This window comes from Lampetra fluviatilis, chromosome 4, assembly GCF_964198595.1.
Source record: "Lampetra fluviatilis chromosome 4, kcLamFluv1.1, whole genome shotgun sequence".
In the NCBI taxonomy this organism is placed as follows: domain Eukaryota; kingdom Metazoa; phylum Chordata; class Hyperoartia; order Petromyzontiformes; family Petromyzontidae; genus Lampetra; species Lampetra fluviatilis.
Genome location: NC_136278.1, coordinates 23,924,618 through 23,950,791, shown reverse-complemented (window position 1 = coordinate 23,950,791; position 26,174 = coordinate 23,924,618). Strand labels below are relative to the sequence as shown.

The 26,174-nt window shown below is 39.8% G+C and overlaps 1 protein-coding gene across 3 annotated transcripts in view; it reads left to right on the top strand.

The window, feature by feature from the left end:
• The window catches only part of CSMD3 (CUB and Sushi multiple domains 3), a 426,461-nt gene that overhangs the window by 230,326 nt on the left and 169,961 nt on the right, over nt 1-26,174 (top strand). For all 3 annotated transcript variants that reach the window (XM_078855831.1, XM_078855830.1, XM_078855832.1), the window contains exons 11-12: nt 18,301-18,404; nt 19,180-19,292. In XM_078855831.1, coding sequence (XP_078711957.1) covers nt 18,301-18,404; nt 19,180-19,292 — 217 coding nt within the window. The remainder of the gene's footprint in view (nt 1-18,300; nt 18,405-19,179; nt 19,293-26,174) is intronic.

The window sequence follows — 26,174 nt, the reverse complement described above, 5'->3', positions numbered from 1 at the left end:
AACATGATTCTCTCTGACAAAGCACAATGGAGTCTTGATCATAAGGATTGTATAAAATATCTGTGAGTTCATTTTTTCAGCACTGTGCAACATTAGTATTTACCATATACACTTACATTGTATGTAAGTTATTTTAAGATGTACAATAATAACAAACTCTGTTAAAGGAAAAATTAGTGTTTTTCTTGTTTGTTATATGTGTCGTGAGTCATTTAAAATACACTAGTTAGGAGGCAACAACGTTTATTCTACACTTATGCAACACCGTTACACACGGGACTAATACACCTATCTCTCACTCTCGTTACACACAGGATTACAATACACCTATCTCTCTCGCATACGGGATAACTATAATGGGGTAAAAGGAGCCAATGTGCTGTCTGACCCACAATGTCGGAGACGAAGACGTAGCACTTGGGTTCCACTTCACCTGCAGACAGCCCTGACATTCGATCGGAGCTTCCATTTTTTCCCTCTTGGCGCGGCCTGGCTCCACCCCCGGCCGCGCCTACGTCTGGAATATTACCAAAGGGTCCAGGCCACCTTACAACTGTTCCCTCTCTGGCTCCACCCTTAACCACGCCCCCCTCGGGAACTCTCCAGACGTTTTTCAGCTACTTTTCCCGTGTCCCCTCGTTCACCTTTGGCCCACATTCCTCACGTGCTTAACCCGGTACCGGGGTGATTCGTCCCCACAGGCCCCCTACTGCAGCCGCCCCCACCACACTCCCCCAGTAACCGACTCTGTGGCAATTACCTGAGGCGCTGGCGGAGGCTTCTATCCCCTACTCTGTCGGTAGTCTCATCTAGCTCTCTTCTGCTAGCACTCAGTACCATGCCCCTAGTGACCCAGTGTATGGTACTGCACGGTGTGTTAGCCTCAGCGCCCATTTCTACGGCACTTGCCGCTACGCGCTGTAGTGATCCATTTTACATCACTACATATGGATGCCTGGTAGTGGGTCACTGTTGCTCCATAACTTGCAGACCCTGTGCAGGTAAATGCTATCAAATGCATTCATTGTGTCTTTTTAGCAGCAAAAAAAAAATCACTGGGAGTTATTTATAAATATAAAGTATTCAACTAAAGTTATGAATGCAAACCATATTCAATGACACGCCAAAATTGCTGTGGGCGATTCATTAAAGGCTTGTTTGCAAATATATCCTAGGGCAATAATAGCTGGTGGTCGCCAACATATGGTGGGTTTGGACAGTGCTTTTCGTTTGTGCTCGAGTCTCTCTCCATCAGTTGCTCTGCCAAGTCTCTACAATCAGCTTGTTTAGTGAGAACTGCTGCAGCCATCTACCTCTTGAGTATCACTTGTTTTACAGCTTGTTATAGCCCCTGAGTTAAAAGTAGAACTTGCAAGGAATATGTTTAGCTGTTCATTCCATTTCCTTTCACATATATCGTCTTTTTAAACATTTGCCTTTGCCACATGCACTCATGTGTACTCAATACAAAAAAAAGTAAAGCGACATATTCGCCAAAGGCACTTTATTCCAATCTGTACAAACTTAAGTTTAAATTTAATAATATGCCATTAAAACCCAAGGGACAGGGCGTTCATTATCCCAACACTCTAATGCGTCAAACACAAGAGCTATTATTTATCAGTTGTTTTTGTTTTGATGTGACGAATTAAACACTCTCTATCATTTGAATAAGTTTAATGAGACTAAAATGTAACTATTGTCGCAATATTTTTTTAGCGCAATGCCTCTTGTCGTAATTAATGTAATCCTAGCTCAGATAAATCTTGCATAGTGAACCTCATTTTCTGCTAATGATTAAGCCACTTAGCCAGCTCATTTTTAACCTACAATAGTAACAATCAGCACAATTTAAATAAAAATAATGGACTTAATAAAATATATTTTTTATTGGATAAACCAATAATTTAATGCTGGAAAACAAAAAATAACTCAGATTAAATAAAAATGTGCATGCTTTTTTATGTTACAATTGATTATACATTACCAATTCCTTCTCAATAGTCACAACTAAATTATGAATATTACCTAGTTTTCTCTGTTCAAGATACATATTGTTTATTGACAGCTTTTGCAGTGGTAAAATATTTTACTCCAACATCTGAGATCATTTGTGAGACAATGCGAGAGAGTAGAGTGCATCTTATTCTCTACATCGACTTGTCTGTCTATGTTTAAACAAATGACCGTGGTATTTCTTTTTTTCTGTGGCAGACTTAATTATTCGTCCAGTAGTCTCTGCCATGCCATGAACATATACATTAGAACACCATTGCAGTTGCCATCGCTCATTGAACTTAACTAAAGTGTTACATTTGCATGTTGTATGAATTTTATACGTACTTTTACACGTAGACCAGACTTACTGTTCCCCAGAGAGGGATCTGGTGTCGGGATCTTCCGGAAATACGACTGACGGCATGGCAGTTGAAGGGGCAAGGTTTTGCCAGCTTATGACTGGATGCAGAGTTCCAAGACCTACTGTTGAAATCTAAACGTCGGTCTATGTGGCAAGTCTTCTGCGATGTACAGGCCTTGTTCTGATACGTAGAGGTGGCCTTTCAATCAGGTTTGTCAGTGGCCATGTTGGTGCTACACGATGAGGTAATGGGGAGCCTGATATGGTCTAAAAAACTGGTCTCCAGACTGCTGAGGGCAATGAAGTAGAAGCGTCCACCCCTGCATTCAGGGATAGCCCAGTGGAATCTGCACATGGTGTTGAATGTTGTTATATGTTCTTTAAGAAAAATATGATGATAAATAAAAACAATTATTCGAAAGTTGGGTAATTTCAGAAGCCCTTTTGCTACTCGCTGGTGTTGGTTGTCTCGTTTAGTGACTGGCTGGGAATTGAACTGTGGTCGTTGGGTTGAGTGCACTAGCCATTGCTGCACGCTCTACATACATATTCAGCATTCAGTATGTCTCCAAGTAATAAATGTTTCACTGAAATGAAATACTGACTTCCAAGTGAAATCGCCTGTGTAATTAGTTTCAACCGCGATTTGCACTCACATGCATGCACTGATTGTCAAGCAGCATGTTTTGCCAAGCAATTTTTGCACTTTGCAATTATACAAGCATTCGTCTGCAGATTTTCTTGGCTCTACCAGATCGGACATTAATGCAACATTTGTTAGTACATTAATATTTCCACCAATATGTGTGAATGAAAACCTTGAAACTACTAACACATTCAATCTTGACTTAAAGCTTTCGTGACTGCAGGAATTCATATTATTTGGGTCTTTCGGTAAAGTCACGTAAATAGGTTAAAAAAAATTACAAAAAGCTACGACGTTTCGATCACACCACAAGCGTTCGTCATCAGGATGAGGGGGTTAGCTTTTAAAGGTAAACCGTTTATAAAGGTTTGAAATGGGCGTAGCCCAAATGTCAGCAGCCAATGTTAATGTAAGTGGTGGGCAGCGAGCGCGACGGTGCTGGCTTTTCCCACCAATCAAAGGGCTGCCCAGTAAAAATTATCATGATAATGTAAGATCGTTGAGAGGCCTCCACAGCGGGTGCCACATGCTAATGTTATAGATTAGCATGTGAATGGAATATCGCAAAGCAAAAACTTGGAGATTGGTGAGCAAGGTGGCTGTGTTAGGGTGATAAATTTTACCTGTTAATGTATAATCAAAGAGCCGAAAAAACAACTAACATCGGAAGGTGGTAGGATGGGAACATCTGAGATAGTTATGACTTAAACTGGTTGATAACATCCTTCCAATGATTGCTCAGTTTATACCCATCTTCTCGATTGAAATTGTGTCTATATATATAGATGACTTCATGAACGAATCTTTGTTGATAGCTAGTGGGTTTGCAAAGTACCTTCGTCTTAGAGAAATCAACTTCATGTGAGCCCACCGCATTAAAACAATAATCAGCCACGGCCGAAGTATTGGTCCTACCGTGTTTCAGATCTGCCTTATGTTCACAAACACGGTCCGAGAAACGTCACTTAGTTTCTCCAATGTAAATACTGCCGCAGACACAGCTTAATTTGTAGATGCCGGGGTATTGTATGTCAGGGATCACATCCTTCACAGATGGGATCAGATACGAATTTTATGGACTGTGTTAAATCGAACCTGGATCTTGTGTTTGCTCATGATTTTGGAAATATTTTTGGTGACCCCTGCTATGTATGGCAAGGTGATGGTTTTGTTTTGGTCCTCAGATGGTTCTTTCCCAACGGTTGGGGTGATAGCTTTACAGATTGTGTAGTCTGAATATCCATTCATCTTGAGAGCTTGGTGTATGTATTCCAGTCCACTGGCTCGGTGATGATGGTCGGAAATACATCGAGCTCTATGGTGTAGAGTTTTGATGAGGGAATTCTTCTGGGAAGGATGGTGGTGGGAGTCAGGTTTTAGATATACATCCGTATGGGTGGCTTTCCTGTATACATAGTGTCCCATTGAGCCATCTGGTCTCCTTTCGATTAAAACATCCAAGAATGATAGCTTGCCATCCTTTTCCACCTCCATGGTGAATTTGATGGCTGGGTGTCTGCTACAACAGACCCACCTCTCTCTCTGCCCCCCCCCTCTCTATTTAAGGCCACGACACAGATTAGTCTTGAAGAAAAAAAAAACCCATGCAAACTACGCCAACCTTTTCAGTATGTTTTTTTAGAGTAGTATGCACATGTGTATTTTTTTTTATTTACATTTGCTTTCAGCTCGTATGGTAAGCTAGATGTTTTTTCGTCCTTGCATATATTTGTACAAACGTATATATGTATTATCATGTAAAATATAATTATTTTTAACTATAAAAGTTATATCAGTTCTAAAAGTAGACACACAAGTTTCGGCTGTTCAGCATAACAATAGACTTAGCTGAATTACATTATTCTACCCTCCCACTGTTCACAATACTGGACTCTTTATGATTGCGCGTGGCTGTTCAGTATTAAATGTATGCTCAATTTACCTACAGTGAGGGAAAAAAGTATTTAATCCCCTGCTGATTTTGTAAGTTTGCCCACTGACAAAGAAATTATCAGTCTATAATTTTAATGGTAGGTTTATTCGAACAGTGAGATACAGAATAACAGCAAAATCCAGAAAAACGCATGTCAAAAATGTTATTAATTGATTTACATTTTAATGAGGGAAATAAGTATTTGACCCCCTCTCAATCAGAAAGATTTCTGGTTCCCAGGTGTCCTTTATACAGGTAACGAGCTGAGATTAGGAGCACACTTTTAAAGGGAGTGCTCCTAATCTCAGCTTGTTACCTGTATAAAAGACAGCTGTTCGCAGGAGCAATCAATCAATCAGATTCCAAACTCTCCACCATGGCCAAGACCAAAGAGCTCTCCAAGGATGTCAGGGACAAGATTGTAGACCTACACAAGGCTGGAATGCGCTACAAGACCATCGCCAAGCAGCTTGATGAGAAGGTGAAAACAGTTGGTGCGATTATTCGCAAATGGAAGAAACACAAAAGAACTGTCAATCTCCCTCGGCCTGAGGCTCCATGCAAGATCTCACCTCGTGGAGTTGCAATGATCATGAAAACGGTGAGGAATCAGCCCAGAACTACACGGGAGGATCTTGTCAATGATCTCAAGGCAGCTGGGACCATCGTCACCAAAACAACAGTTGGTAACACACTACGCCGTGAAGGACTGAAATCCTGCAGTGCCCGCAAAGTCTCCCTGCTCAATAAAGCACATATACATGTCCGTCTGAAGTTTGCCAATGAACATCTGAATCATTCAGAGGAAAACTGGGTGAAAGTGTTATGGTCAGATGAGACCAAAATGGAGCTCTTTGGCATCAACTCACCTCGCCGTGTTTGGAGGAGGAGGAATGCTGCCTATGACCCCAAGAACACCATCCCCACCGTCAAACATGGAGGTGGAAACATTATGCTTTGGATGTGTTTTTCTGCTAAGGGGACAGGACAACTTCACCGCATCAAAGGGACGATGGACGGGTCCATGTACCGTCAAATCTTGGGTGAGAACCTCCTTCACTCAGCCAGGGCATTGAAAATGGGTCGTGGATGAGTATTCCAGCATGACAATAACCCAAAACACACGGCCAAGGCAACAAAGGAGTGGCTCAAGAAGAAGCACATTAAGGTCTTGGAGTGGCCTAGCCAGTCTCCAGACCTTAATCCCATAGAAAATCTGTGGAGGGAGCTGAAGGTTCGAGTTGCCAAATGTCAGCCTCGAAACCTTAATGACTTGGAGAAGATCTGCAAAGAGGAGTGGGACAAAATCCCTCCTGAGATGTGTGCAAACCTGGTGGCCAACTACAAGAAACCTCTGACCTCTGTGATTGCCAACAAGGGTTTTGCCACCAAATACTAAGTCATGTTTTGTGAAATGCCAATCAATTTATAACATTTTTGACATGCGTTTTTCTTGATTTTTTTGTTGTTATTCTGTTTCTCACTGTTCAAATAAACCTACCATTAAAATTATAGACTGATCATTTCTTTGTCAGTGGGCAAACGTACAAAATCAGCAGGGGGTCAAATACTTTTTTCCTTCACTGTATATGTGTACATCTTCAACGGTTTAATGGTTTGTTTAATGCAAAATATCTGTAAATAGCAAACGATGTTTATAGTATGCAAATCCAAAGCTTATAAAGGCACAACACTGTAAAGTGCAATCTCTCGCTATTAATCAGAATTTGTAAATATCCTGGAGAAATCCGATGAGCCAAGAAGCTGTTTATCACAGATGGTCCATTTGGTTGGGTCAGAAAGTCACAACGTTACTGCTCTCTCAGCAGTGAAGAATGGTCATTACCGAATATGTTAGCCTATTTTGTTGTAAAATGATGTCATCAGTTGCAATCATGATTTTCAAGCATATGCGTACTAGTATATATTTGTGAACATGATGGTTGCGATATCTACTACTGTGCATGCTGCTTATATATATTTTTTTTACGTCAAGCTCAAGTCGCTGTTCCCATGTGTTCACGAATGATCCTAATCCAGTGGGAATCATTTTCAAATGTGTGATTTAATGTCTTGATTTCCACTAACAAATTGGTTTCTCTGGCCCATAGTGGGGAAGGAGTAGAAAACACAACAATCCAGTATTTTATACGTATTAAATATGTATTAAGAACAAACAAAAACACAGCTGGATATAACTTTCCAAATTAACCTATTGGTAATATTGTATTCCTATGTTGTGCATGCTAGTTACACTTCGATACAAGAATTGCAGAGGGCACACATTTCCCTGCAAAATGTAATTCTGTATTCTTCCTTTAAAAAAACCGCATGTAATTTATATGCAAATTTCCATATTTAAAATGAATTCTTTATACAAAATGATCTGGACATGCTCAATAATATGCCTATAACAATAAATCTTTTAAATAGCAGCATTGTGCCACATTATGCTGAGGTAGTGCATTCGTAGAAGGGAATGTATGACCATCATGAGGTACAAGCAGGTTTTTATTTTTTCACAGATTGATGTGCAATGAGTTGAATGCAAATAGTAAAATGGACATTCTGGTACTAAGAAATGCAATCCATCTGCCTGCATTGGCATTTAAAGGCCACATTTTAATTTTAAATGATATCCCATCTTATTTACATATTTCACCAATATTCGGAAATATTCAGGAAGGATTAATGAGTTTGTCTGCCTTTCCACACAAACCTTCAGCGGAATGGTCACCCTTGTTAAAATTGTTTATTTTTTATGTGCATAGTTCTTTTTTTGTAAAACAACAGTGCTGATATTAATGTTGTTCATGTGTCATTGTTTATAGTTATAGTTTCATAGCACATAAAGTTGTGTTCGTGATGAGGCTTTTGACAAACATAAACATAACTGGGTTTGTTTTTGTTCCCATAATAAATGTGCTCACATTGCTCTGGCTTTTAAGAATATTTTGACGCTGCAAAATATCTTCAATAAATGTCATCCAGTGTCAGTGATGGCTTCGTATGATGATGATCAAGTTACATTTTCAAATTGGGAAATATATAAGTTTTATTTCGATTTAAAGCTTTCGTGACTGCAGGGATTCATCTTCTTGGTTCTTTCGGTAAAGTCACGTAGAAGGGAAGTAATAAAATAATAAAAATAAAACATAATAAAATAATTCTCACGACGTTTCGGCCACAACGCAAGCAGCCGTCTTCAGGTGAAACCAGGTCTGTCGAGGCGACAGCGTCTGAATTAAACAGCACACGTGCTTGGAGTATATATATAAGCTGGGTTGGAAGGGGGGGGGGGGAAGGGCGTCTTGACAAAATAATTTGCATATCAAGAGGAATTTAGCATATTTATGGGAAATTCAGGTATGTGATTAGTACTACTTATGTCCGTGCATTATGCAGGATTAGCAGCATCCAAGGGAGGGGATATGGGAAATGCAGGTATGTGAATTAGTGCTACTTTGCCCGTGCATTATGCAGAATTAGCAGCATCACAGGGAGGGGATAGGGGTAGCATTAATAAAGGGAAGAAGTGTTAATAGTATGTAGCTGCAGTAACTAAAACCACCACGTAAACAACTAAAGTATAAACTACATAGTATCATCATTATACTAAATATACTCTACAATAAGCTGAGTTACTAATAGTAAGTAATACATTACAATTCTACGTCGTAAAAAATATAATATGCTTCCATCTAAACTTTATTCTCTTACATCACACGAGTCTACACCGTACTATATACTGCCATAGACAAACCCAACATTAAATTATATACTGTATTGCTATAAACCACCCTATACCCTATCCATTGTAATATTACACTATGTATTATTCTACCCACCCCAATGTATATCACACTGCTGTATATTCACTATACAATTACGATATTATATATTACTTTGTACATTGTCTTAAGCATATACATTTTTATACTATTTGTTATTATACATTGTACCGTTGACCATCGTGTGAAAGATACTAAGAAGAAGAAACAAGATATGTCAATGCGGCGGAGCAAATAGTCCATTCCCTGCGGAGAATACAATGCCAGTGAGTGGAACGCGGTCTGAAAGTCACCGTAAACGTGAACACAATCAGTTAAGATCCGAAATGGTTTATTACGTCCTTCCAATGATTGCTAAGCCAGAATCCATCTTCTCGGTTGAAATTGTCTCTGTGTTTGTATATATGGATCGCCTCATGAACGAATCTCTCATGGTAGCCAGATGGCTTGCAGTCGACCTCTGTCTTGGAGAAGTCAATATCATGTGCGCCCACTGAATTGTAACAGTGATCTGCCACGGCTGAGGTGTTTGTCCTACCGTGTTTCAAGTCTGCTTTATGTTCACGGATGCGGTCCGAGACATGTCGTTTGGTTTCTCCAATGTAACTGCTACCACAGAGGCAACTTAGTTTGTAGACGCCAGGGTACTGTATGTCTGGAACCACATCTTTTACAGACGGGACCAGATCACGGATTTACGTACTGTGTTGAATCGGACCTGGATCTTGTGTTTTATCAGGATTTTGGAGATATTTTTTGTGACCCCAGCAATGTAGGGTAAGGTGATGGTCTTGAAAGGCTCCTCAACGGGATCCTTCTTGATGGTTGGAGTGATGGCTTTGCGGATTGTGTAGTCGGAGTAACCATTAGCCTTAACAGCTTGGCGTACGTGTTTGAGTTCACTGGTAATGTGTTCCTGGTCGGATATGCATTGGGCTCTATGGTATAGAGTCTTGATGAGGGAATTCTTCTGGGATGGATGGTGGTGGGAATCCGGTTTTACGTAAGCATCCATATGGGTGGCTTTCCTGTAGACAGAGTGGCTCATTGAACCATCAGGTCTCCTTTTAATTAGGACATCCAAAAAGGGTAGCTTGCCATCTTTTTCGACTTCCATGGTGAATCTGATGGCTGGGTGTATGGAATTGATGTGGTCGAGAAATTGGTCTAGAGCAGGCCGGCCATGTGGCCAGATGACAAAAGTGTCATCTACGTACCTCTTCATAAGGTCGGGCGTAGAGTGGCAGTCTGGATGGCGTCAGTTTCAAATTTCTCCATGAAAATGTTGGCTACAACCGGAGATAGGGGGGAGCCCATTTGGGTGCCCTCAGTTTGCTTGTAGAAAGTTCCATTCCAGGTGAAGTATGTATTGGTTAAGCAGTGTCTCACCAGGGGGGGTACCCTAGTATTCAGTCCTTGATGAACCAAGTCTTCAATGATTGCGATGGTGTCAGGTACAGGAACTTTGGTGAATAAGGAAACCACATCAAAACTGACAAGCAGGTCGTCTGGGGACAGGGAAATCCCCTTGATTGTCGATACCAGGTCGGTAGAGTTTAGTACCGCAGAGGTGGTTTTTCCAGTGAAAGGCCGTAGGATTTCAGACAAAAAACGAGCCAGTTTGTAGGTGGGGGAGTTAATAGTAGAGACAATGGGACGAAGAGGTGTATCTTTATGTATCTTTGGTAAGCCGTATAATCTTGGTGGCCTGGCTGCAGAAGGTTTCAACGATAACTGTTTGGTCTGATCAATTAATGCGGTTGAATCAGAAATGATGTTGTTGGTTTTAGTGATGAGGCTGTTGGTGGGGTCTCTTTTTATTTTTTGTATAGCTGCCATCGTTGAGTAGTTCTTGAATTTTGTTGTTGTATTCTATTTTGTCCATGATGACTGTGGCATTGCCTTTGTCGGCTGAGAGGATAACAATGTCATCCCTCTTTTTCAATTGAGCTAATTCAAAACGCTCACCAATTTCTCAACCACATGAATTCCATACACCCAGCCATCAGATTCACCATGGAAGTCGAAAAAGATGGCAAGCTACCCTTTTTGGATGTCCTAATTAAAAGGAGACCTGATGGTTCAATGAGCCATTCTGTCTACAGGAAAGCCACCCATACGGATGCCTACCTAAAACCGGATTCCCACCACCATCCATCCCAGAAGAACTCCCTCATCAAGACTCTATACCATAGAGCCCAATGCATCTCCGACCAGGAACACATTGCCAGTGAACTCAAACACGTACGCCAAGCTCTTAAGGCTAATGGTTACTCCGACTACACAATCCGTAAAGCTATCACTCCAACCATCAAGAAGGATCCTGTTGAGGAGCCTTTCAAAACCATCACCTTACCCTACATTGCTGGGGTCACAAAAAAGATCTCCAAAATCCTGATTAAACACAAGATTCAGGTCCGATTCAACACAGTACAAAAAAATCCGTGATCTGGTCCCGTCTGTAAAAGATGTGGTTCCAGACATACAGTACCGTGGCGTCTACAAACTAAGTTGCCTTTGTGGTAGCAGTTTCATTGGAGAAACCAAACGACATGTCTCGGACCGCATCCGTGAACATAAAGCAGACTTGAAACACAGTAGGACAAACACCTCAGCCGTGGCAGATCACTGTTACAATTCAGTGGGCTCACATGATATTGACTTCTCCAAGACAGAGGTTCTCTGCAAGCCATCTGGCTATCGTGAGAGATTCGTTCATGAGGCGATCCACATATACAAACACAGAGACAATTTCAACCGAGAAGATGGATTCTGGCTTAGCAATCATTGGAAGGACGTAATAAACCATTTCGGATCTTAACTGATTGTGTTCACGTTTATGGTGACTTTCAGACCGCGTTCCACTCACTGGCATTGTATTCTCCGCAGGGAATGGACTCTTTGCTCTGCTGCATTGACATATCTTGTTTCTTCCTCTTAGTATCTTTCACACGACGGTCAACGGTACAATGTATAGTAACAAATAGTATAAAAATGTATATGCTTAAGACAATGTACAAAGTAATATATAATATCGTAATTGTATAGTGAATATACAGCAGTGTGATATACATTAGGGTGGGTAGACTAATACATAGTGTAATATTACAATGTATGAGGTTTAGGGTGGTTTATAGCAATACAGTATATAATTTAATGTTGGGTTTGTCTATGGCAGTATATAGTACGGTGTAGATACGTGTGATGTAAGAGAATAAAGTTTAGATGGAAGCATATTATATTTTTTACGACGTAGAATTGTAATGTATTACTTACTATTAGTAACTCAGCTTATTGTAGAGTATATTTAGTATAATGATGATACTATGTAGTTTATACTTTAGTTGTTTACGTGGTGGTTTTAGTTACTGCAGCTACATACTATTAACACTTCTTCCCTTTATTAATGCTACCCCTATCCCCTCCCTGTGATGCTAATACTGCATAATGCACGGGCAAAGTAGCACTAATTCACATACCTGCATTTCCCATATCCCCTCCCTTGGATGCTGCTAATCCTGCATAATGCACGGACATAAGTAGTACTAATCACATACCTGCATTTCCCATAAATATGCTAAATTCCTCTTGATATGCAAATTATTTTGTCAAGACGCCCTTTCCCCCCCCTTCCAACCCAGCTTATATATATGCTCCAAGCACGTGTGCTGTTTCATTCAGACGCTGTCGCCTCGACAGACCTGGTTTCACCTGAGGACGGCTGCTTGCGTTGTGGCCGAAACGTCGTGAGAATTATTTAATGTTTTATTTTTATTATTTTATTACTTCCCTTCTACGTGACTTTACCGAAAGAACCAAGAAGATATAAGTTTTATATTGGTAGTTTTGTAACGTGCTCAGGGAATAGAATCCAGTATATAGCCAGTATTGTACAGTATCTCATGCCATTTGAAGTTTTGCGTGTCATCACGGTTTGTTTAAAAAAGATAATAAACGTCAACAAGATTGTGTGCAATTAAATATTGGTCGATATTTTACCCAATATTTCCGAATTGTACAAATAATAATGCTTCTTTACTGCTTGCAATCCAGAGGTTGCCAATTCCACGTCCTGGCATGGCAGTTAAACCATTGGGGAATTTTCTCAGATCCTTATCTACCCAGCAGTATAAATTGATACACCGCAGTTAATCGAACGGCAGATCACTTGTTGTGGTGTAAAATGTGGGGGACTTATTTATTTCCAAGTGTAGGTGTATGGATAATCCCACCTATTCCAAGACATCTGGCTGACTTGAAAGATTAGGCCAAATTACCATCGAGAGGGGCTTCTAGAGCTCCTTCTAGTGGAGGCGCTTCTGCCAGCAGTGACTTGAGCAAGCTTTTGCAGGGATTTTTACTTGAACGTTTTTTTACTAAGTGTGCAAAACCTAACACATACCCACCTCGCACAATCTATAGCCCAATTGCATCATCCATCGCATAGTGCACTTGCTACGAAGCCAGTTTGCTGGGGTTCAGTGGTTCAAATCCTACTGCCACTTGGAAATGCAGTCGACATTACTAAACTGTACTGTGCGCCCTAAAGTGCACAATAAAAACCCCATCACATCATTCTCAATTGCATACCACTGTGTGTCAGGCAATTACATACATCTGCTAACCACAGGGCAACTTCAAAATTGAACGTACTTTCATATATATAAAAAATATAAGTAGCAATTAAATGGATGGATGATTGCGATATGCAAAGGTGCAGCCTGACACTCTCTTGCTCACACCATTGCTGCCGGATCTTCCTCGACTACACTCCCCACCCAGCCCCCCCAAGAGGGTATTTGGCCTACACTTCCACACTGCTGATCGACTAACTGTGGCTTACCCATTTATACTGCTATATCTACTTCTGTTCCTGATGACAACCGCTTGTGTTGCGATCGAAACGTCGTGATATTTGTATTAACTTTATTTTTTATTAGTTTATTATTTTTTCTATCTACGTGACTTTACCCAAAGAACCACAGACTATTAATTTCTGCAGTCACGAAAGTTTTAAGTCAATATACTTTATATTATATACATATATATATGGGCGCCACGTTGGCGAGATGTTAACTACCTCGCTTGGTATATAGGAGGTTGTGGGCTCGATCCCGACCCTGATGCCTGTATATTTGGAGTTTGCATTTTCTCCCCGTGGTCACGTGGCTTTTTCTCCGCTTCCTCTGGTTTTTCCCTCCACATTTAGAATCAACATGCGTTTAGAGTATTTGACCGCTATAGATTTCTACGTGATAAGCCACTTAGTTGAGCTATCATTTGTGGCCAGGTGGCTTCTGAAAAATAGCTATGTAGCTGAGTGGGTCTTTCTTCACAAAATAAAAAATAAAATGTCGATAGTTTATGTATAATTTTGGAAGATAATTTTATATTCCTCCTTGCTGGTTGTGTTATTGCATGATGGACACCTTGTCTGCATTTTCAGTTTAATAAACTCGGTTGCAGTACAGTATCTGTTCGAAGACAAAGCTTTACTTTTGTCTTTTTAAAAGTGAAAGCAAACATTCCTAATTCAGCTGTTTGATTAACATGCTGTGTCTGCTTTGTCGAGAGAGATGGGATGAAGTCAGCCATGGCAATTGGTAGTAACATGGGCAACTGCAATGCAATCGGTAGGCAATGGCACCTCCAATTCCTCGTGGGGTTTTTATGAGCTTTTTGTGATTTTCGAACAATGAGGTGGACAGCTCTCGCGGATGTGTTTCCGGGGTGTACCGTGTTGTTGTTGTTGTTGTTGTTTACCACCATGTCCGACGTTCAGCCCCATGTGCCAGGAGCTTATTTTCAATTCCCGAAGAAAGTCCCATCACAGGAAGCAACACCATGCGAAATAACACGCGTCACAGCCGAAAAACGCATTGGACAGCTATACAGCACAACCACGAAAACCTACGCAGTAATGGGGTGACAGCTCATGAAACCCTGGATAATGATTATAATAATAGAGAAATTAAATGTTTCCAATTGCCGGTAGTGTATATGAGTACAATATTTAACTTACAATTTCGTTTATACTCAGACATCAGCTATCCACATGTTTATTGAAGGCCTTCACAGTGTGTTTTGTAATTAGATTAAATAAAACATTCTTCAGCTGAAGATGCTTAATATAAAAGGGATGAAGTTTAACAAGCCCAGTGTATACTTTCTAACAGGATCGCATTTGCTGATTGGTTTCTTGCACGAACCTCTCTGAGGGTGTCTTTATATGACTCCCGGTGGACATTTTCACAGCTGTCCTCAAAAGCTCTCCGATGAGTTTTCTTTTGGGCTGTAATGTGTGTTGTTGGGCCGAAAGCTTCTTCAGAAACTTTAGAATGAGAGAATATCATGGCATGTGGAGTAAAAAATAGGACATGAGGCCAAACAACATGCAAGGGCAGCCCATCGGAGAACCGTCTTGATAATATCAGCAATGGTAGGAGAAGAAATGTACAACATGGGTTAAATTTATTTATTCTACATTTTTATCTATTGATTTAATGTAGTTGCAAAGGTAGAACAGTTATACTTATACTCTATGTTATATAACAATTTATATTTTTGGCTATGGTGTAATAACATCAAACTCCAATAAAATAAATGTTAACTTAATACACCTTGTTGTGGAATATATATTCAAGTGTTGGTATTTTCTAATTTTATTTCATTAACTTTTACTGTAAAAAAATATTAAACATTACATTGAAGTAAAATTCTGGGCTTACTTTAATAACTAGCAAGGACATTGTAATTCTTTCAGATTGAATGTGTTCCATTTTTATAATTAGCATTTGTTTTTTAAGCAATGGTGTAATACTGCTGGGGAACTAGACTACTTGAGCTTGTGTTTTTGCACGGTTTACAATTAGTTTTCCTTATTAAGTTCACCGATGCATGAATATCACAGCAGTTTGCAATTTTACTGCTTGTTTTACAACATGCTGCTTGGCCGGAAATCTAAGATGAACCCAGAGGCAACGATGAAATAACAATTTGTGGAACACCTGAGCTTGTAACCATCGTATACCACGGCAGGCTGTGTTATTTATTTTGAAAGTTTGATTAGCGTTATTTTTAGTGCTATGACAACACCTGATATGATTGTGTTGTTTACAATTACAAGAAGAGCCTTGAATGGTGCACTCATAGATATCTCCTTTGTAGGATGAGCTTTAGTTTATAGTTTATATTTTCAATTATCCATATGTATAGGTTACAGATTAGAGAATATATGTGACAGATGTATGCTTTCCTTTAATTTTTACAGTGGTGAAATGCAAATATGCATTTTTTAATGTGAGGATTTAGATGAAAATCTTTGAGACCAATGTGCAGACGAAGAAAGGGAATTATGTCTTCCCAAAATGTCATGTTGATTTGTAGCCTCTGTTATTTTAGAGGAGTGAAAATTATATTCCTTTTAATATTCCTTTCACGAACATTTTCACTCATCCAGCGATTATCGTCCGATGGAAACTAGTACAGATATACGAATGTAAAAGAGTTTGACTTGTTTTAGTTTTGTAAGATGTTCAGCCATCCCTGCACAACCATGTGAGATACACGTTACTGCTCCGGTCAAAGGAATCGCCAATTATTTGATACATAATGCAATGCAACATCATCCAAACTAGTTGTCACTTTCACGACAGAAAACGCAATTTGCAAGTATAGTCGTGTCTGGTTCTCTAAATACTCACAGCAAAATGCATCTTTGCATTTCACCACTGTAAAAATTGAAGGAGGAAAAAAAATACATCTTTCACATATATTCCTTAGTTTGTAACACATATGCACGGATACTTAAAAATGTAAACTATAAACACAAGCTAACTCTACCAAGGAGATAACCATGAGTGTGCACCATTCAAGGCTCTTGTAACTTTATACAAAACATAGTCATATTAGGCTTTGTCATATAGCACGAAAAAATAACGACGATCAAACGTTCATAATAAATCACAGCTCGCCATGCATACCACGTGTGCCATGGTGTATGGTCCAACTGATTATTCACTGCATAGCACAGTGGTGAGTCTGAAGCCAGAACAAAACTCTAGTGTGCCTTTAATACTAGGGTCCATTTACCCAGCTTCTGGAAAAGTAAATTTAGATGGGTACATTCCTGCACATTGAAGAATCTTGTCCTTTCTTTGCACAGAAAGTGACCTTCATTGAGGCAATCGTTTTGGCATGCAGATGCGTACTTGTGTGTATTATAAATGCCTGCACCTGAAGCAATGCACATTAAAACCACATTAAACAATTGGTAAATATTGCATTGTCCACTTAAAGCCTGGCAGCAAGCTGTTTTTCGTTAAATGTGTTATTTAAAAAGTCACGCTTGTAAAAAAAAGTTGGCTTTTATTTAATATTTTATTTAACTGAGCAGGCAATGTTTAGCACAATTAGGGACTGATGTCTTATTGATCGGCTTGCATTCAAGGAGTGCTAATGGTTGTTAATTTAGATGCTCTAATACACTTAGCTTTGTGTAAATTCATTTATTCAGTGTGCTGGATGCAACTGATCATTACATTTTCTTACAGATAAATATTATTTTATTGGAATGAGAAAAGAAGTATGTGTAATTCATTTTTGGGACATTGATTTATCTAGATTGGAGACCGACGTTTCACGTATTAAAAAAAAATCGATCACCAATATAACAATTTCACAGAAATACTATATAGGTTTCGTGGACACGTTGATGTACAGCTCTTGCTGCTGTTAGAAATCATTTGAAGTCTCACATTCACTTCCGGTCTATGCAGCACAGGTGTTAGATGGATTCTCTAGACATAAAATGAGAGATATGTCATTGTCTGCTTGTGTGTACACATAGTGTATCAGTTATGTATGTATGATTGTGATCCAAAGCCTTGTTTGAAAGACTGCTTTGTTTAACTATGCAGAGTGCAATCTGATGCCATATTGACATCTCTCAGCTGTTGGAAAGGTTGCCTCTCAAATATCATCTGCACTTGAATGTACAACATATGGAGTCAACTGATTAATACAAAAAACCGAGACATTTTAATGTCAAAAGTGTCAATTTCACATGCATGTCCTGGTGGCAGTAAGAATAACGTTGCCCCCAGCATTTAGCAGCAATTAAAACTTCTATTAGAGCATGCACTTCATCACGACTTTCCACATTTAGCCTTTACGTTAATGATTCATCCCCTCTTGCAGAATGGTTATTGACCTTTATATGTTCAATTTTAATTATATGTTTGTTTTAAAAAATGTGCTAATGGATGTATGCAATGATATTTGTATTAACTTCGCAATAGGTCACATGTTTGTCTCTTGATCAGGATATACCACTTTTAAATAATGAGAAATATACTTTATTAATTCTATGAGATGAAAATAAATGAGATTTATCATGATTAATTAATTATATACTTGCTACCATCTACAATTTCTATGTGCTTGTCAAAGTGAATGACAGTGCTTTTAGATTTAATTAACCTAATATACAAAACAAAAAAAAGAGATATTGTGGGTACAATTAACTGAATACTTTTGTTGATATGTTTTTCTCCTGTTTTGAATGTTCCAGACAATTCAAATCAACTTTGAGAAGTTTGAGCTGGAGAGGGATTTTGACATGCTTACGGTGGGTGATGGTCTCACTGAGGGTGACCCTGAAACAGCAATTGCAGTGTAAGTATTGTACAATATCTGCAATTACCCGTGCCTATTTAGGTTTTTGAAATCATACGTATATTTATAGAAACAAAGACAAAGATCCCCCCTCATAGCCTGGACAGACATTTGGAGCAATGCTGTTAGCAAGCACCTATGAAGGCCGGCATGACACACGAAGGGTTCGGTGGCCAGCACGACGTCCAACCGCTTTGTCTTCCCAGTGACGACATTTACACACAACACCTGGTCGTCATTTGAAACCGAGTCATCCTTTAGGGGAGGCCCAGGACCGGTTCCGATTATCGTCACTGATGTTGGCCGTGAGTGGAAATTGAACTCGGGTTACCGGGTTCGTAGCCCACGGGGCTAACCGCCGCACTATCCTAAGCACCCACACTTCAGCTGCAAAAGTTAATCATGTATTATAATTTTATGAAACACACGCAAAAAAACATAATATAAACTCGTGTACAGCATCACACACCTACCTACTGCGATGATAACATGTATTGAATGTAATGTTTCAACACGTGAGAAGTCCACAAACTCCAATAAGCAATTAAGGATATTTACAGGAATAACTACGAAAAATATAAGACGAAAAATACATTTATATTATTGCATTCTTGAAAAAGTATGCATTTGGTGTGCTTTTAAATAAATAAAATACTCTCTTTACCAAACTTTGACTCATTTCTCCCTCTTCCACCAATATATTAAATTCTATAATAATTATAATTGTTTTAAATGTGTCTGCATGTTGGTGTGTTTTGGTCACGTTTTGTACCAGTCTGACAGGAACAAATATACCAGACGTAGTTGTCAGTACAACGGGACAAATGTGGCTGCACTTGCAGACAGATGAGAGTGTCAATTCCCTGGGGTTCAAGATTATCTTCCAAGGTAAGGGCAGTCATTCACATTATTCACTGCGATTAATGCGTGGTACACGGTGCCACACAGCTGGGTTATGATCATCAATCTTTCAGATGCCACGTGCATTACCTGCTTGCTAGCTTCGTAATCGCATAACATTAATAGTGACCTGTAGGATTTTATGATTGGCAGAAATGAAGTACAAACACAGTGTTTTCAGATGCGGTTGCATGTCCATGTGTTATAAATCCAAAAATCGCATTATAGTCTGTCTTTCTACTCAACAGTTTAAGTATTGGTGCGTTCCTTCTTTCCGCATGAATTCACATTCCCATTTTTTTTATATGCGATTCCATTTGTACACATTCTAAATCCAAAATTGTAATTTGTCTTCTGAGACAAGAATACACCAGAAACGTATGTTGATGGGTGCCAGTGAAACTATTAACTGTTATCAGAATTCATGAACATGCATGGCAAGCATTATGTGTTATGCAGATCCACTGCTGGATGAGGGCCTCTCCATACTGCGTGGGTTCTGAGCATTGTTTTAACGAATCTTCACTACGTTGGTGATGGTGGACAGGAAGGGGGAGCATCGAAGTAATAAAACATTGGTATTTAAATAATGTGAAATACATACTCGTCACAGCGGACTCAACTAAGACATTAATGAGTTAAGGTTTTTTACGTGGTTTTGTAGAAAATCAACTTTAATATCATGCGTACGTATGTTCCCAAGGTTATTGTTCCACGTGGGATTTTGCACGTGTTCTTTTTTTATGATCTATGAAAAAAAACCCCAGAAACAATTGTCTTAATCAGTTGATTTAAATGTCCTGGAGAGCACCACAAATTGCATTCACTTTAACCACATTGCTTACAGCAAAATAACAGATGGTAGTGTTTGATATACCAGGAAGCCACTTTAGCAACACTGTTGCTGAGCATTTAAAATGTTCTAAAATGCAATTTGATGACATTATTGGCTAAATTGCCACACTAAGCGAAGCTGTTTTGCAGGTTTTCACTTCTTAACGCATCTGCAGTGGCATGTGTGTAGGGTGTGTTTGAGCGGGTGCCAGGTGTCGTCTTGTGCAACGATATTGAGATATCTATTCTTCACTAAATTACACGGTATTGCACATAGATCTCGACTTATGCATTCATCGTGTCTTCTTGGTTCTTTCGGTAAAGTCACGTATAAGGGAAATAATAAAATAAAAAAAATACAATTCTTACTGTGAGAATTGTATTTTATGTTAAAACATTTTTTATTTTATTATTTCCCTTCTACGTGACTTTACCAAAAGAACCAAGAATATGAATCCCTGCAGTCACGAAAGCTTTAAATCGACATTCATCGTGTTACCTAAATTCTATTTGTAAAAAGGTTCATGTTTGTTGCTTCACAGGCTAGTACAAGTAAAACTAAATAAATACAGTATATATTTTTTTATTACTGGGAGAAACACATTTTGGCATTTCCGTCTACAGGACTTCAAAAGGAAGGTGGTTATAGTTCATTTTGAGGAATATATTATGTTTGAGAAACCAATTTTTCTCTAACTCATGAACCAGGGATGCTACCAAGATGCAGTTGAAACAATGATGCAAGTTTCTTAAATCCCCTTCCCCACCACCACCTCAATCCACTCAGAATGGAACCTTCTACAAGCAAACTGAGGGCACCCCAATGGGCTCCCCCCTATCTCCGGTTGTAGCCAACATTTTCATGGAGAAATTTGAGACTGACGCCATCCAGACTGCCACTCTACGCCCGACCTTATGGAAGAGGTACGTAGATGACACTTTTGTCATCTGGCCACATGGCCGGCCTGCTCTAGACCAATTTCTCGACCACATCAATTCCATACACCCAGCCATCAGATTCACCATTGAAGTCGAAAAAGATGGAAAGCTACCCTTTTTGGATGTCCTAATTAAAAGGAGACCTGATGGTTCAATGAGCCATTCTGTCTACAGGAAAGCCACCCATACGGATGCCTACCTAAAACCGGATTCCCACCACCATCCATCCTAGAAGAACTCCCTCATCAAGACTCTATACCATAGAGCCCAATGCATCTCCGACCAGGAACACATTGCCAGTGAACTCAAACACGTACGCCAAGCTCTTAAGGCTAATGGTTACTCCGACTACACAATTCGCAAGGCCATCACTCCAACCGTCAAGAAGGATCCTGCTGAGGAGCCTTTCAAAACCATCACCTGACCCTACATTGCTGGGGTCACAAAAAAGATCTCCAAAATCCTGATTAAACACAAGATTCAGGTACGATTCAACACAGTACATAAAATCCGTGATCTGGTTCCGTCTGTAAAAGATGTGGTTCCAGACTTACAGTACCCTGGCGTCTACAAACTAAGTTGCCTCTGTGGTAGCAGTTACATTGGAGAAACCAAACGACATGTCTCGGACCGCATCTGTGAACATAAAGCTGACCTGAAACACGGTAGGACAAACACCTCAGCCGTGGCAGATCACTGTTACAATTCAGTGGGTTCACATGACATTGACTTCTCCAAGACAGAGGTTCTCTGCAAGCCATCTGGCTACCATGAGAGATTCGTTCATGAGGCGATCCACATATACAAACACAGAGACAATTTCAACCGAGAAGATGGATTCTGGCTCGGCAATCATTGGAAGGACGTAATAAACCACTTCGGATCTTAACTGATTGTTGTTCACGTTTATGGTGACTTTCAGACCGCAGTCCACTCACTGGCATTAACTGTGTATCTTGTGTTCTCCACAGGGAATGCATTATTTGCTCCGCTGCGGATCTCCTGCCACCGTTTTCCCATTCACATGTTTCATTGCTTCTACATACTATTAACATGCCCTCCCTTTGTTAATGCTACCCCCCCCCTCCCTTTGGTGCTGCTGATCCTGCATAATGCATGGGCTAATATGACTTTGAAACCCCCCCGCCCACCTCCTACGCATTTCCCATGAATATGCTAAATTCCTCTTGATATGCACATTATTTTGTTAAGGCTCTCTTCTTCTTCCACCTCCAACTCAGCTTATATATAAGCTCCTAGCTTGGCAGTGTCTCATTCTTCACCTGAAGACGGCTGCTTGCGTTGTAGCCGAAACGTCGTGAGAATTGTTTTATTATGTTTTATTTTTATTATTTTATTACTTCCCTTCTACGTGACTTTACCGAAAGAACCAAGAAGAAAAAAAATTCGATATACCACAGTTAGTCGATCACGTGTAGTGGGGTAAAGTGTGGGTTACTGCAAACTCTTTCAAGCACTATGGCTGGCGTTCAAGCACAGGCAAAATGTCCTCTAGAGGGGACATCTGGAGTTTCCTTGAGTGGAGGCCCTCCCGTCAGTAGCAGCTTTAATGTGTGGTGTAAAGTGTGGGAATTTCAGGACTGCCCCTTTACCTTTTATATATGAACTGTGACCTTATAAAAGTTGGCCAGTGGGCAAAAATACCACTGAATGAGATAATACCAAAGTTATCATTTATTTTTAATTAACATATGATTATCTGTTTTTGTTGCGTATGCGCTTTACGTTTTAATTAAGTGTTTTGTTTAATTCCTTCATTTAAGCCATACAAAACTGTGCTGTGTAATACATGGCTTTAATTATGAATTTATGCAGCAAATTTATTAGTTATGCCATCATACCATTACTGGGACAGGACCCTGATAATTGTGCTAAACCGAGATAATCTACCGTAAAGCCAGACTGCTTGGCCAAGCAACTATTCTCGTTTGAATTTGTTCTGCAGTGTATTAGCACAGTATGCAATTGATGAAGAAAAAAACCTCACTTAAAAAAATTCATTTATTGTTGACAATCCCAGCAAATGAGACGTTAGGTTTTGTTTGAGCAAACAATTATTTCATACGTTTCCATTTTGATTGTTTATTTATTTTACACGTGTTTTTTCATGCTGAATGACCCTCAGAGCACTCACTCTAGTTTAACAGCTCCAGCTTCGTGGTAGAAGCCAGTCCACAGCAACACGTTACATCCGATGGAATGCAGTTTGCAGTTAAAACCACTATCCTCACATGGTAATAGGTACAGCAGTGCTATGATAGCCTTAATTCTGTGCAACTCTGAATGTGTTGAAAGTAATTTTCCCCGAGCCAACTTAGGTAACGTGACATTTTTTAAATCTAGTATTGACGTTATATATATATACACCAGGGGCGGTTTCTTCATTAGGGCGATCGGGCGACGCACCACCAATGTGTGAAAGGGACTTTTTCAATCACATTAACAATCTCATTCAACCACAGAGCTATGCTAGCCGTTACTGTGCCTCTGGATATAGTCCAATCAGCGTCATGTCACGTTCTGTGGAGTACCGCCTCTTTTTGGGCGATTTCACTCCGGCTGAGAATCGCCCAGAGTGGTCCCATAGACTTACATTCAAAGATGATTTTTTTCGAAAGGCGGGCGCTGCAATGCATTCTCTATGGCTTCCGGGAGGGCTCGCACTAACGTGCTTACGTCATCATACGTCAGCACGTTTCAGTCAACAATTTGATTTGTCGCCACCTAGTGGAATTTCGATTTAAAGCTTTCGTGACTGCAGGAATTCATCTTCTTGGTTCTTTCGGTAAAGTCACGTAGAAGGGAAGTAATAAAATAATAAAAATAAAACATAATAAAATAATTCTCACGACGTTTCGGCCACAACGCAAGTAGCCGTCCTCAGGTGAAAACCAGGTCTGTCGAGGCGACAGCGTCTGAATGAAACAGCACACGTGCTTGGAGCATGTATATAAGCTGGGTTGGAAGGGGGGAAGAAAGGGGGAGCCTTAACAAAAGAACATGAAATATCAAGAGGAATTTAGCATATTTATGGAAAATGCAGGTATGTGACTAGTACTGCATATGCCCGTGCATTATGCAGGATTAGCAGCATCAAAGGGAGGGGATAAGGGTAGCATTAATGAAGGGAAGGAGTGTTAATAGTATGTAGCTGCAGTAACTAAAACCAACACGTAAACAACTAAAGTATAAACTACATATTATCATCAGTATACTAAATATACTCTACAATACGTTGAGTTACTAACAGTAAGTAATACATTACAATTCTACGTCGTAAAAAAAAAAATATGCTTGCATCTAAACTTTATTCTCTTACATCACATGAGTCTACACCCTACTATATACTGCCATAGACAAACCCAACGTTAAATTATATACTGTATTGCACACCAAAGAAAGGTTCTCCTTTTCCGACCACCTTGTAAGTGTCACGCTGCTACAAGGAGAGATGTTTCAACAGCATGGCCATACATTCCCTGTTGAGGCTCTGAACATCACTGTCAGGGCATACCCTATGTTAAATAAGGCGAAGCTGAAGACTGAACTGCCTGTCATTTATGAGAGTCCAGAATTCAAGGGCTGCTGTGGTGCACTAGCGCTGTACCAGGTTTTGCTGAAGTACAACCTCCAGGATACTTTTTCAGAGACTGTTGCTCTGTTGAACATCCTCATAACCACTCCCATGACAACTGCTGAAGCTGAGAGGTGTTTCTCAACCTTAAAGAGAATCAAGACATTCCTGAGAAATGTAATGGGACAGGAACGTCTGAATGCAATGGCTATGCTTTCCATGGAGAGGGAACTAGTCAGGAACATGCCTGCTTTCAATGAGAGAGTAATTGATCACTTTGCTACTTTGAAAGAGAGAAGAGCAAAATTTCAGTATAAGTAAGCAGTGTATTAAGCGAGTAATGTGATGTAAGTAGTGTAATAATAGTGAGTATAGAAACAAACAAGGAGATGTATTGTAAGAGTCACTTTATTTTTCATTTATATTAAAGTAGTGAAGTTGCCTTTACATGCTTAAGCTGTTAATTTATCCATTGCATGGGTGGACCTTATCCTTATCAATCATCCAAACATTTGCCCCCCCTGAGAGATTTTGCAGGAGCCGCCACTGATATACACATATGAGCAGTGTTTTTGTATGATGGTTCTGCTCTGATATTATCTTTGCTGTATTCTGTTTTATTCATCTTTGTAACATCGGTGACTCAGGTCATTCTTTTAATTTAGGGGCCGTCCATAAATGACGTCACGCGATTTTGGACGATTTTTGACCCCCCCTCCCTTCGTCACACGGCGTCATGCTTCAAATCGCTTTAAACTATTGTCATTGTAGTGCGTATTTAATGTGGCGCTGCACTCTGATGTTGTAGGAGAAAACATTTATTAAAACGTCTATTTAATTAAGTAGAACGTGTTGTCTATATTTATTTAAAGTTGCGCATTTTTATGTGACGTCACATTTCTCAACCCCCCCCATCGTCACACATCGTCACACATCGTCACAAATGTCTGACCCCTCCCCACCCCTAGGTGCGTGACGTCCGTGACGTCATTTATGGACGGCCCCTTAGACTATCCTGATCTCTTGAGTTGCACGATCGTTTCAACAAAATACTTTTAACCAACCACATGAGAGTGTGGACCTGAGGGTTAAGAAGATAGACACCATGTGAACGATGTAGCCTCTAATGTTGCTGACCGTATAGTTTCCAGGTGGTGCGCATTACCTTCATTGAGGTGTTCCCCATTTTTGTAAGTACATAAATTGAGTAATAACTCAGAGGAATCTCCGATGGATTTAAAATATGCCTCTTTTGCAGCCGTGTTTTTCCTTGCCTATGGCTTTATCAGTCTTAGGAAACCTTCAGAAGTCACATTTACAAGTTAAATGTTGCCATTTTACCCTCAGGTAAAACCATTTACGTATCCACATACGATTAACACAATTCACGTGAAGCGAGGCAGGAAATCTCTTTCGCCTTAAGGTTTAATTTGAGAGTGTGATATAGTGATATAGGCAATCACAGGACACGATCAGTCATTAGAATTGCAGGGCATTGCAAT